At 43.7% G+C, this 14,621-nt stretch overlaps 1 protein-coding gene across 7 annotated transcripts in view; it reads right to left on the bottom strand.

Annotated features, from left to right (window-relative positions):
* Positions 1 to 14,621, bottom strand: part of LOC141095453 (ATP-dependent translocase ABCB1-like) — a 724,951-nt gene that overhangs the window by 465,224 nt on the left and 245,106 nt on the right. For all 7 annotated transcript variants that reach the window (XR_012233391.1, XM_073581452.1, XM_073581451.1 and 4 more), the window contains exon 8: positions 5,449 to 5,620. Coding sequence is in view for 6 of the 7 variants with exons in the window: in XM_073581452.1 (XP_073437553.1) it covers positions 5,449 to 5,620 (172 nt within the window). In the remaining variant the exon portion in view is untranslated. The remainder of the gene's footprint in view (positions 1 to 5,448; positions 5,621 to 14,621) is intronic.

Raw genomic sequence — 14,621 nt, 5'->3', positions numbered from 1 at the left:
CGCAGGATACAGCCTCAAAATCTGCTGTTTTTAGCTCTAGAAGGGTCTATATAATGAAATCCCATGAGACATGCCCATTGGGCATGGCTTGTGTCCCAGAATATCTCCTGGAAAATTTTTTCCAAATGTGAAGCATGTGCATAAAAAACGCACACGCATGCAAAAACGCATACAAACGCATAAAAATGCCACATTTATTTGACGTCCTGTGTAAGATGATGCGGCTAGAAACTGCAGCGTTTTTAGGCATTTGCATGTGTCTTTGCATGCGTTAATGGTTGCGGACAATACGCTGCGGACTCAACCTCAAATGTGAACCTTACCTTAGCCAGTTATGAAAAAGGGGGGACCTGAGTCATTTTTATTTATTTATTGCTAAATACTACTGTACAAGCAAAATAAGGTTGCATTTTTTCTCTACTCTTTTTTTTATTCTGCCTTATATACAAGTCATTATACAGGAAATAATGTCTCTTAATCTTCTTTTCCTGTAAAGTCCACTTTATCTTCCGTTCTGTATATTTTATTGTCAGTCCATAAAAGTGGTGTAATACTATGACAACATTGTTCGCAGTAGCAACCTGGGAGTTTGAGATGCATCCTGGGGTCTTCCTCATGATGTTTTCATTCCATTTCAGCAGTGTTTTCATCCATTTCAGTGATTTTCCATCCCGCCCCACCCCCAACCTCCTGGTAGGGTCTGCTGGAAAAATCTGTCTTTCACTTCCATTATGCTCGTTGCTCAAAACAAGCACCCAAGCATAACAATTTGACTTGAGTAGCAAGCACCCAAGCATTTTAGTGTTCGGCCATCACTAGTCATTACGATGGTCCTCTCTTTCATTTCTTGCTAGTAGAGATGAGCGACTTTGCCTTTTTTCGGGTCGAGTCAGGTTTCACGAAACCCAACTTTCGCAACAGTCGGGTCGAATGAAATCAGCCGATTATTGTGAAAAGTCGAAGTCCGACTGAAACATGAAACCCAATGTAAGTCAATGGGGAAGAAAAGTCGGCAGTGAGTGGAGGACAGGAAACACGCCTACAGTGCCCATTTTAATGCCAAAAACATCAATTCTTATTCCTTAAGCTTGTCAACCTTAATTTACTTTATAATAATAGTTAGGCAATGAAAACTGTGGGTTATTTGGGTAAAGTTGTGGGGAGGTAGTGCTGGCTCCAGGTTTTCGTGGGCCCAGGGCCAAAGAGTGTCACTGGGCTCTTTTAACACATGCCACAATTCATGATCCTTTGATACGCCAGAGAAATAGCGGTACAGTACAATGAAAAATACTTCAATTCTTACATCACATGACTGATATCCATTTTAAATTCTCCAATAGCTCCAAAAACAGACAGTATATTCCTCCATACAGTATTATGGCCACAGCATAGTGCGCCATACATAGTAATGAGGCCCATATATTTCTCCATACAGAATCATTGGTCCCATATAATGTTCCATACAGTATATGATGAGCTCCACATAATGCTACAGTATATGTTGTTCACCATGGATGTGCGAGCACAGTCTTCGGACCTTCTGGAGCAGGCCTGTTAACTCCGGTTAATTATTGAGGAAGCACTGCACCACCAGGTTCAAGTTGTGAGCCAGGCAAGGTATGTGTCGGAGTTTTGAAAGGGCTATGGCTGCCACAAAATTCCGGCCGTTATCACTAATTACCTTGCCTGCCTCAAGATGTAGACTGCCCAGCCATTACTCAGTTTGTTGCTGGAAGTAGTTGGCCAGTATCTCCGCGGTGTGTCTGTTGTCGCCCAAACACATCATCTTCAACACAGCCTGCTGACGCTTACCACTAGCTGTTCGATAGTGGGACACCGAGTGTGCAACACTGGCAGCTGCGGATGGAGTGCTCGTGCGACTGCGCTCTGTGGATGAGCTTTCGCTTCTGGAGGAGGAGGAGGTGGGTCGAACACCTACACCCCCCAACTGTTTCCTATACCGTGGGCTAGGCAGCACTGTCCCACCGCCGCTGTCTCCTGTGGACCCTGCATCCACCACATTAACCCAGTGCGCAGTGATGGACATGTAACGGCCCTGGCCATGCCTACTGGACCATGCATCTGTTGTGAGGTGCACCTTTCCACTCACTGATTGCTTGAGTGCATGGACAATGCGGTCTTTCACATGAAGGTGGAGGGCTGGGATGGCTTTGCGAGAAAAGAAGTGCCGACTGGGTAGGTCATAGCGTGGTACTGCGTAGGCCATGAGTTTGCGGAAAGCTTCGCTTTCAACCAACCAGTAGATTAGTTTGGCAATGTGGGCATTCAAACCCAGTGTACGCGGATGAGAGGATGAGTACTTTCTTGTTCTACTCATAGTCTCTGGTAGGGTGAGCTGGACTTGAGAGCTGCATATGGTGGAACTAGCGGTGGACATGGCTGACTGAGAGAGGGTTGATGATGGTGTTCTTTCTGATGGCCTAGATTCAGTCTTTCGTAGCAATAACATTGTGATTCCCTGACTGCTTTGGCCTTGCAACGACACCTCAACATTTGCTGCTGGTGGTGTGCTAACCGGTGGGCTTACAGGGGGGGAAACGATGTAGCGTTGCTGACTACCTTCATTGGGAGCAGTTGCACATGTGGTACATGAGGTTTGGTAGTCCGTCCACGCTTGCAAGTGCATGGTGGTTAAATGTCTAAGCATGCAACTGGTATTCAAATTTCTCAGATTTTTCCCTCGGCTAAAGGTCTTTGCGCACTTCTTACAGATAACCTTTGCCTGATCATTAGGATTTTGTTCAAAAAAGTGCCACACTGCACTCTTCCTACTATGGAAGACGTTTTGAGGCCTTGCACGCTGTGCTAATTTGACCGTCTGGCCTAGCTGTCCTGCAACTCTTTTGGTTTTTGTAACCCGTTTTTGGACTGCTCCGGGCATGCCAGATAACAGCTGTTGCGATGTCGATGCCTGCTGCGGATGCTCCTCCTCCTCTTCTGAGCTATTGGCAGCGGCACCCTCTTCCCCCAATGGATGCCAATCTGGGTCAACAACTGGGTCATCCATTACCTCCTCTTCAATGTCATGTGCACCTTCCTCTGTGTCACCATGTAAGGTGGTATAGTATGCGGGAAGGGGCACCTGAGTTTCATCAGGGTCAGATTCTGGCTCAGTACACTGCGAGGACAATGTAGTGCTCTGAGTGAATGTACCAGCCGATAAATCAAGCAGTGGCTGTGCATCAGTGCACTCCATGTCAGATTCTTCTTGGACTGGGTAATTCACGATTTGACTTGATAACCCAGGCATGGCATGTGAAAAGAGCTCCATGGAGTAATCTGTAGTGTGGCCTGCCGCATCCTTTACTTTTGGTAGGGGTGAAGGACACAAGGAAAGGTGTGGTTCCAGACCATAAGCCTCCAATGACGACTCAGTGCTTTTATTTTTTGAAATTTCAGAAGAGTAGGCGATAGAGCTGGAGGCTGTGTCAGCAATGTAAGCCAAAACTTGTTCCTGAAGCTCCGGCTTTAAAAGCGGTTTACCTACTCCCAGAAAAGGGAGCCTTCGAGGCCTTGTGGAGCCAGACAATGACGCAGGCTCAACACCTCCTGCATTAGGTGCTATTGTGCTTTTGCCACTACCAGCAGATCCACCACCACCACCAACACCATTATTACCAACTGGCAACCCCCGCCCACTTCCATGGCCTCTTCCAACACACTTCCTCATTTTAGGGAAAATGTACCCAAAATACCACTAGCAATATGGTACTGTAAAACAAAGTACAAGGTGTATATAGTATTGGGGAGAATTTGAATCTCCCTACAGACTTGGACACTGAACTAATATCTCAGGCCCAGTGTAGATTACACCTCAATATAACAGGCTGAAATTGGATGGTGTATAAAATGTCTATATAGGACTGGGGAGAATTTGAATCTCCCTACAGACTTGAGGACACTGAACTATTATCTCAGGCCCAGTGTAGATTACACCTCAATATAACAGGCTGAAATTGGATGGTGTATAAAATGTCTATATAGGACTGGGGAGAATTTGAATCTCCCTAGAGATTTTAGCAAGCTGACAATGATGCTCTCAGTCCCAAGTATGGCAGCAGGCAGCCTAATAAGCAGGACTGCTGCACACAAAAGTGTGGAAAAATGAATGCTTGGTAACTGGGCAAAAAAGAGGATGAAAAGTAATTTTGCTTTTAAAAAAGCAGTTTGCACAGCAGTGTGAAAACAGCAATGCAGCTATCAGGGAGCCTTATAAGGCAGCCTAATAACCAACAGAGCTGATGCACCAAAATATATTCTCCCCTTGCACTGCACACTAACTGGTTTGTTGTACCGACAAAATCGCTAGCAGCAGAAGCAGTTTTTTGTATCTTCTTCCCTGCCTAACGCTCTCCCTACAGAATCAGCAGCAGCAGCTCTCCCTATTCTGAGATCAGCAGAAGTAAGATGGCGGTCGGCGTGCACGCCCTTTTATAGCCCCTGTGATGCCACACAAAGCAAGCCAATCACTTGCATGCCCTTCTCAAAGATGGTGGTGACCGCTGCCTATGTCATCGCGTTGCCCACAGTGTGCGTCCTCCATCATTGGCTGAAAAAGGGCGCTGAAGTATCATTTGAAATGCAACTTTGGCGCCATGGTCGCCAACCTCGTGGCCGACCTCACGCTATGGTCGGGTTTCGTTTCATAAAACCCGACTTTTGCGAAAGTCGGCGACTTTTGAAATTGACCGACCCGTTTTGCTCAACTCTACTTGCTAGGATTTGTTTCAGGTTTTGCCAGCATTACATTATGTTTGTTTCTTTTTGATTTTATATTTACTTATCTCTTGGTTGTTGCATTATCACTTTTTCAATTCTAATACCCACCATATTCTTATATAGTTATATATGTTTATGCATTTAATACACGGAAACGTGTGCATTTTATCACTAGGTAGGGCAGAGTTTACCTCCATTATGGGCTTGTCTGGTTGATGGGTTTCTCTCCCAAACCTTTTTAACATACACTACTCAGCTGTTACGCCTTTTCTTTGGTTCATTCATAGCTAGGATTCTTTTCAGATTGTGCCAGCAGAATACCAAATCTATTTTCATACAACTTTATATTTGCATTTGCTTATCTCCTGGTTGTTGCACCTTCACTTATTATGTTGGTTTCTACTTGACTTTATATTTGCTTATCTCCTGGTTGTTGCATCATCACTTATTCAATTTGTGTAACCATCATATTTCAACATAGGCTTTTTTATACATTTGTCGTAGTTAACTTGTGCATCTTGTGACGAGGTAGGGCAGATCTTAGCTCTATTACAAACTGATCTGGTTGGTACAGAGATGCATTATGCATTCTTAAGTATTTTTAATTGTATTCCTTATATCTTTATAAATAAATATGTATTATTTATAGGTAATCCCTTTTGTCTGACAGACTTCTTTCTCTTTGGTTTCCGAACATTAGAAACCTACCTTGCTCCATAACGCTCCTGATAGACCAAGCAGCGGACTAATGCTGATGATGACCAGTGTCAGTTTCCAGCCATACACAAATGCTATAACGATGCCAGTGACAGAGGAGGAGACCAGTTGCACGAATATGCACAATTTATTGGATAACCCATCATATATGGTAGCTATGTCTCTACAAAAAAAGGATATGTAAGCAAATTAGGAGGAGCACTTCATAGTGTAAAACTGTGATGATCATAGCAAAGGGAGAAAAGAATATGCTCTTGTATCTAAACAAACCTTTGACTTTGGTAAAAGCGTAGTGTAGTTGAATATGTCAGTAGCGCTCTTGAAGAAGTTGTCCACTTCTAGAACAACTCCTTGTCCTTGTTATACCCCATGCTTGACCCCGATAAAATAAAAAAGCTTATACTCACCTCCCGTGGGGGTGTCGTTCCCACGGTGTTGGTACTAGCTCTCCGCGAGGCTCATGCCCTCATTATGACATGTTACTCCAGAGCCCAATCAGCGCTGGCATCAATGTCCCCACCTTCTGTCAAATTGAACATGAGAGAAAGTCAGAGATTTGCTGTAGCCCGGACTTCCTCTTGATGCTCAATTTGTGCAAAGGTGAGGACAGTGACGCCAGGGCTGATGGGCGCCAGGGTCATGTGTCACAACAACCACACGAGAGCCCCAGGATCACGAGTGCCAACACCATGGGAACAGGGCCTGCACGAAAGGTGAGTATAGACTTTTATTTTATCAGGGCCAAGTATGGGATTTGAGAAGGGGTTGTCCTAGTAGTGGATAACCCTTTTAAAACACTAGGTGCAGCCAAATTTAGTTTGTTTGTTATAAAAATAATGTTTAGTTTTTTTTCAGGAATCAATGGTTTTAAGCTGAGATCATTTTTAATAACATGCCAATTTTTTTTTTTTAGAATCTTTGATTTGAATATGTTCATTATTAAATGTAGTAAGAAAATGTAAGTAATATTTATCATTTCTGGCTTTCTTGATTTTTTTTATTCAATTTAATTTGTAAATCTCTTTATTGAGAGTCAATTTTCAATAAACGGAAAATTAATTAATTAATTCGTTTTTAACTATCTTTTGTGGTTATGTGATTTTATTTTACATATACCATTAAAATTATTGCATGGTTAGCATTGCTCTGGTATCCATTTTTTTGGGCGCTTCTGATGTTGATTTATGAATGAGCCTTTATACATATGCCCCTTTGTTTGGTTAATTGACTTACTGATAAAATATAGCATCATTTTTATAAATTTATTTATTTTCATATTCACTGTAGAATCAATCACCAGGTATTACCTCTAGTCATGTGACTGGTGACATGACCTATCAGTTTACATCTGCATTTCCAGTATGCCTGATGAAGGAGTTTGTCTAACTCCGATGAATGATTTTATTAAATATTCACTTTTTCCTTCTGGTATGGTGAGCACTTGTTTTAATTTTAACCCTGTTTCTTCCTTTGATGTGTTAGGCGTCAAGTTTCCCCCACTGCACAGGGTGAATCTCAAGACATATCCTCTGCGGTCTCCCATTCTTCTGCAGCCACAGAGGTTCCTGCTCAGCAGAGACATCAGTCCCAGCATCTTGCTTAGGCTAATGCAATGCGTCTTGTTGCTGTTGCGACCCCTGCTTTAGCTATAGCTTTCAGCATTAGTCAGCGGCGAGTGGACGCTCCTGGGACCAAGTCCTGCTTTTCTCCATGTGAGCATGCCCATGAGACGACCGCTCATTGGTGGTCGGAGGTCACATGCTCAGGTCTTGAAGCAGCTCAGATGGGCCATCAGGAAGGTCCCGAAAGGCTGCGGCTATAAAAGGATCGCACGGCTGTGTGCTAATATAGACAATATGGAGTGTGTGCTGTATACACGTACGAATGTCTCTGGTGACTGACTCATTAAGAAACCCCTACCCTTGGTAAGCATGTGTTGATCAGCCTTGCCAGATAGTGCAGGTAGGAGGCAGAGTCAGGGCCAAGCTTCAGTGCCAAGTAGTGGCTTTGTCTATACGCCACTGAGCACTTGGTTGCACTCCACAGTAGCCAGCGTCCATTTGTGGTGTTCGCAGTTGCGACGCTGTGCGCTTAGTTGGTCTAGAGAGGCTCTTACTCTGTGTTTTTGGGGCAGAGTCTTGTGACCTTACACTAGCGCTGACTCAGCTGTGCCCTGTGACAGTTAACAGGGTACGGCATCTGTGTTATGCAGTACCGTGGCTCTGTGAAGCAAAAGAGCCCATCGCTATTACATATTGGGTGGCATTTAACCCACGTGTGTCCAGTGCGATACCGCCACTTAGTGTCTGCCTTTACCGAGCAACAGTTAACATCTCTGCACTGTGGACCCCAGGCTGCGAACGCACCTTATTACCATCTTTTATTATTTGGTGCGTTCCGCAAAAAGAAGGAGATGCAACTTAGGAAATTATAGGAGGCTAATGGTGAAACCAAAGACGGATCTAGGTTTTTTTTACAGCACCTGGGGCCAGAATTCAGTTTGGCGCTCCTTATCCTATACAGAGATTAAGTGGTTTCAGTAGTCCTTTTGTGACCGTTCATATTTGATCTGATCACTTACAGTCACGTACCAAGTAGCTGATCTTCCTAATTCTTTTAGTGTTTAGTGAAAAACTACAGTCCATGCTTCACTAAAAGAGGCAGGAAAAGAAGATAGTTGGCATGTGACAGAATTTTATAATAATTTGGATTTTCCAGGCTTGTAATGAAAGTATGAAAGTCTGAAGTCGCCCTAAGTGACTACAGAATTCTGAATTCTCACAGCTTGCACACTGCATACTGTCAGGATTCTTACGTGTTGGCAGCGAGCAGTCATATGACTGTAAGTATGTGATTCCTATAAATCCACCCACATTCCAGCTAGACATGCACATCCTCCCTTAATACAAGTGCATTGTGAACATATTTGCAGTTACGTGATTTACCGCTCTCACCGCAGACACCAGATAAGGCTGACAGAATGCAGTGTGCACGCTGTCAAGATTCAAAAGTCTGCTATACACATAAACAGCATATTTTTTTTATTTCATAGGAGATATTTATACATTCAGGAGAAATTTATTAAGATAGTTTACGGTTCATTTTCTCCTAATACACCTTGTGAAAATGAAAAATGTGCTGCTAAAGCAAAATTTTTGTGGATTTTTTCAATCCACTTTGCACTGATTCCTGTGCAGAACCTGAAGGGTTAACAACTTTCCTAACAGCAGTTTAGAATTATTTGAGGGGTGCAGTTTTTAAAATTATATTACTTCTGGAAGCTTCCTGTTATGTAGGCCCTGCAAAGTCCCATCAAGACTGAATAGATTGCAAAAAAATAGATTTGTAAATTTCCTTGAAAAAAAATAAAAAATTGCTGCAAAATTTTAACCTTTCTAACATTGTAAAGAAATAAAACAATGTTTCAAAAATGTTGTGGACCAAATAGACATATGGGAAATGTTATTTATTAACTATTTTGTATGGTATGACCATCTGGTTTGAGGATATAAGCATTGAAAGTTTGAACATTGCTAATGTTTTTAAATTTTCATCACATTTCACAAAAACATTAAACACTTATTGATTTAACTTTACTGTTAACATAAAGTACAAGGTGTCGGAAAACACAATCTCAGAATCACCAGGATATATAAAAGTATACCAAAGTTATTACCACATCAAGGGACACTGGTCAGACTTAAAAGTTGGGGATTGGTCATTAAGCTTAAAATTGGCTCTGTCACTAAGGAGTTAAAAACTTAGCTGACATGAAACATAACATAGTAACATAGTTAGCAAGGCCGAAAAAAAGACATTTGTCCATCCTGTTAAGCCTATATTTCGTCAGAATAAATCCCCAGATCTACATCCTTCTAAAGAACCTAATCACTGTAAGATACAATATTGTTACGCTCCAAGAAGACATCCAGGCCTCTATTGAACCCCTCGACTGAGTTCGCCATCACCACCTCCTCAGACAAGGAATTCCAGATTCTCACTGCCCTAACAGTAAAGAATCGTCTTCTATGTTGGTGGAAAAACCTTCTCTCCTCCAGATGCAGTGTATACCCCCTTGTGACCGTCATCTTCCTTGGTATAAACAGATCCTTAGAGATATTTGTATTGTCCCCTTATATACTTATACATGGTTATTAGATCACCCCTCAGTCGTCTTTTTTCTAGACTAAATAATCCTAGTTTTTCTAGTTTCTCTGGGTACTGTAGTTCCCTCATCCCCTTTATTAATTTAGTTGCCCTCCTTTGTACTCGCTCTAGTTCCATTATATCCTTCCTGAGCACCGGTGCCCAAAACTGTACACAGTATTCCATGTGAAGTGTAACCAAGGACTTGTACAGAGGCAGTGTAATGCTCTCATCATGTGTATCCAGACCTCATTTAATGCACACCATGATCCTGTTTGCCTTGGCAGCCGCTGCCCAGCACTGGCTGCTCCAGGTAAGTTTATCATTAACTAGGATCCCCAAGTGTTGTGCAAATTGCCTCTTCAGAAAGAAAGAGGACTTTTACTCTACAGCGCCACCTATTGGTAGTAGCGATCCTACAAGTCACAATCAACCCTTTAACGAGTCTTGTAGTATGACTTAGGATACAAGCCAAATCAGAATCTCAATTTGCAGACACGAGCTGTTGGCTCTCGTCAGTGCAAAGTATGAGATCTGATTTGGCAAGGTGAGAGGCTCTGGACTAGGGTCTAAGAAGTAAGGTTTCTCCTTGCGGAGAGTGACATGCCAGCTGTGGCTTGTCAAGGTAAGGAGACTTATTCGCCGTGCAATGCTCCTCTGGGAAAATAATATGCAAATTGCCTCTTCAGAAAGAAAGAGGACTTTTACTCTACAGCGCCACCTATTGGTAGTAGCGATCCTACAAGTCACAATCAACCCTTTAACGAGTCTTGTAATATGACTTAGGATACAAGCCAAATCAGAATCTCAATTTGCAGACACGGTGTTTCGAGCTGTTGGCTCTCGTCAGTGCAAAGTATGAGATCTGATTTGGCAAGGTGAGAGGCTCTGGACTAGGGTCTAAGAAGTAAGGTTTCTCCTTGCGGAGAGTGACATGCCAGCTGTGGCTTGTCAAGGTAAGGAGACTTATTCGCCGTGCAATGCTCCTCTGGGAAAATAATATGCAAATTGCCTCTTCAGAAAGAAAGAGGACTTTTACTCTACAGCGCCACCTATTATACTCATACTTTGCACTGACGAGAGCCAACAGCTCGAAACACCGTGTCTGCAAATTGAGATTCTGATTTGGCTTGTATCCTAAGTCATACTACAAGACTCGTTAAAGGGTTGATTGTGACTTGTAGGATCGCTACTACCAATAGGTGGCGCTGTAGAGTAAAAGTCCTCTTTCTTTCTGAAGAGGCAATTTGCATATTATTTTCCCAGAGGAGCATTGCACAGCGAATAAGTCTCCTTACCTTGACAAGCCACAGCTGGCATGTCACTCTCCGCAAGGAGAAACCTTACTTCTTAGACCCTAGTCCAGAGCCTCTCACCTTGCCAAATCAGATCTCATACTTTGCACTGACGAGAGCCAACAGCTCAAAACACCGTGTCTGCAAATTGATATTCTGATTTGGCTTGTATCCTTAGTCATACTACAAGACTCGTTAAAGGGTTGATTGTGACTTGTAGGATCGCTACTACCAATAGGTGGCGCTGTAGAGTAAAAGTACTCTTTCTTTCTGAAGAGGCAATTTGCATATTATTTTCCCAGAGGAGCATTGCATGGCGAATAAGTCTCCTTACCTTGACAAGCCACAGCTGGCATGTCACTCTCCGCAAGGAGAAACCTTACTTCTTAGACCCAAGTGTTGTGAACACTTTTGACCTGGCTTCTGAGTTTGGGCTCCCTCTGGTGGTTGCTGCTGGAAATAGAGCTGGTCTGGCTGACAGAAGTCAATCACCTGAGCAGGATGATTGGAGGTCAGGTGTTACAGACTGGGGAGATTTAAGTGAGCAACTTTCCCTCAGCTCTTGCTGGTGATTTGGTTTTCCTCCTGAGCTTTTTGGAAGTCTGCTTGCCTCCTGCTTCATCCTGCATCTTTCAGATAAGTTATTTTGCTTGAATCTTTTTGCATTTGATCCATTTTTTGCTTGTCTCTGATTTCTGCCTTGCTGGTGTGAGTCCAGCCTGGTTACCTGCTGGGAAGGGCAGTCTCCAATGAAGGAAACCACCTATGCCAAAACATGGTATCCATCCACAGACAGCTCTTTCGGGGTATTGCCCCTCATCAGTGTGGAGTAGGAAACTGGCTAGTAGGAGCAATGCCTAGTAAAAGACTGTGAAAAATGAGGATGAATGAACTCATGGAGATCAACATCCAACACTGCGGAGACACCATCACATGTTTCTCAACGCAGTGATGCTAGAGCAATGCCCCCATCCCTTATGGGAAATATGCAAAAACTTGTAAATCAACAGCCGCGGAGACACCATCACATGTTTCTTAACGCAAGCAATGACTAGCCAGGTCTTTCACCGGGAAGGAACAACCACGGGAAGGGCAGTCTCCAATGAAGGAAACCACCTATGCCAAAACATGGTATCCATCCACAGACAGCTGTTTCGGGGTATTGCCCCTCATCAGTGTGGAGTAGGAAACTGGCTAGTAGGAGCAATGCCTAGTAAAAGACTATGAAAAATGAGGATCAATGAACTCATGGAGATCAACATCCAACACAGTCTTTTACTAGGCATTGCTCCTACTAGCCAGTTTCCTACTCCACACTGATGAGGGTCAATACCCCGAAACAGCTGTCTGTGGATGGATACCATGTTTTGGCATAGGTGGTTTCCTTCATTGGAGACTGCCTTTCCCGTGGTTGTTCCTTCCCGGTGAAAGACCTGGCTAGTCATTGCTTGCGTTGAGAAACATGTGATGTTGTCTCCGCGGCTGTTGATTTACATGTTTTTGCATATTTCCCATAAGGGATGGGGGCATTGCTCTAGCATCACTGCATTGAGAAAAATGTGATGGTGTCTCCGCAGTGTTGGATGTTGATCTCCATGAGTTCGTTCATCCTCATTTTTCACAGTCTTTTGCTAGGCATTGCTCCTACTAGCCAGTTTCCTACTCCACACTGATGAGGTGCGGAGTTTCCTGAATACCTTGAGTGCTGTCTCTTGGCCTTCCGGCATCGCCACTTCGGTGGCTTAAGCCGGTCGCTGCTTTTGGGAGATAGCCAGGAGGTTTCGGGGAGGAAATCCTTGGAGTTGTGGACGATGGGAGTCCGACTTCAATTCTCTGGGACCGGTGATAGCCGGGTCAAAAATGGATTCAGGATTGACATCGCTGAAGATAAGAAGTTGCATTTTTCCCTGGGATATTTGGTCAACATGGTGTTTTATGACATCCTGAAGATTCGGAAGTCCGATATAATATGCCTGCAGGAGTTTAGGAGAGAAGGCAGGTATGTACTGGTGCTATCTTCTATGGCGGCTTGCCAGAATTTGTTTACTGCCCTGAAAAATGGAGTGGCAAATCCTTTGCTGGAAGGTCTTACCTTTACTGTGCTGTACTCTAAGGGAGATATCCCACTTGTAGTTTTCATGCACAACCCTTTTGTTTCCCTGGAGGACATTGTTTTATTTTTGAAAAGACATTGCATTTATGTTCAGTACTCCCACAGGTTCCTGAATGGAGAAGGGCTCTGGACTGGGAAGTACAAATTTTTTGTGAGATTTGGGATGGATCCCCAAGGCCTGGGAGGCATCCATTACCCCCCTCTTAATTTTTCAATTGGGAAAAATACTTTTTTTTTTGTTCTTTCCAGATGCCATGATGTATTGCAGGAGGTGTAAAAATTTCGGGCATACCCAGGATAGTTGCAAGGAGATGCCAACTTGCAGAAATTGCAATGCTTCTGGCCATATGGCAAAAGACTGCACAAATCCTGTTATGTGTAATGCTTGTGGTGAGGAGGGCCATAAGTATCGGGACTGTAAGGCCAGGATCAGTCCTAGGTCTTATGCTGAGGTCTCAGGTGGGGCAGCTACACCCCCTGCTGCTGCTGTTGTTGACATTCCACAGGTTTCAGACCTGGAACTTATTGAGGAACCTGAAATCATGGATGCACATGAGGAGGCCCTGCCCCAAACGGAGTCTCCCAGCCCAGAGGTGGCAGTTTTGGAAGCTACTGATGTTGAATGTGAGCTCCCTCATCAGTCTGATGTCTGTGGGGAGGGGGAGTTGGAAGGTACTCTTGGCAATACCCCCAGTGTATCTTGGTTTGCTACTGAGGAGGAGTTGGCCAGTTGTGGAGATCAAGATGACTTCACTCTTGCAACGTCCTCTGAGGATGAGGAGTCTGGGACTTCCTGTAAGAAGCCCAGAACGGATTGGGCAGACCCCGATGAAGTTGGTTGAAGTCCGGCAAGTGAACGTAGTTACCCTCAGAATGCCTTCTCTCCTGACACCAATGCTTTTTTAGGCATTCCCGCAGACGTAAACAGATTCGAGGAGTTGCAGTTCCAGATGGAAGACGAAAACGGCTGAAGAGGAAGTGGCGTGTTTGTCGTCATGGAAATAACACAGTCATGTTATGGCTCCCCAAGCTGGTTGGGGCATTGCGTCCCTGAATGTCAGGCAAATTAGATCCAAATTCAAGAGGGCAATCATTCTAGATTATATTAAACAGATGAATGCTCACATCTTTTGTCTTCAGGAATGTGGGATTGTGGACGCGCCAAGTGATAAGGACTGGCCTTACGGACAGCATGTATGGTCTGGCTCATGTGTTAATAGGAATGATGGTGTAGGGATATTAATGGGTAACAGGGAGATTAGTTTAGATAGGTACATGGTGATAGAGGTGGGTAGATGTATAATTGCACATGTTAGTTATAGGGGGTGGCGGGCTAGAATTATTAATGTGTACTGTCCATCAGGACACGACAGGAAAAAGGAGCGTCTGGCTCTTTTGGAAAAATTAAGTTTGTTTCTTCCGGGCAAAATGCCTACAGTTTTAGTTGGAGACTTTAATTGCACCACAGAAGGGAATTGTGACATAACTGGGAAAAAGTTATCCAATCTTATTTCTGATTTTTCCCTTCTAGATGCTGCTGCTCTGAAATTTGGCATCCCACCACCGCCAACGCACCATGCTGATAGGGGTGGTATTGCATCCACGATAGA

The sequence above is a fragment of the Dendrobates tinctorius genome, unplaced genomic scaffold (genome assembly GCF_039654945.1).
Source record: "Dendrobates tinctorius isolate UK_male_01 unplaced genomic scaffold, ASM3965494v1 ptg000070l, whole genome shotgun sequence".
Lineage (NCBI taxonomy): Eukaryota > Metazoa > Chordata > Amphibia > Anura > Dendrobatidae > Dendrobates > Dendrobates tinctorius.
This window is presented reverse-complemented; position numbering and strand designations above follow the sequence as displayed.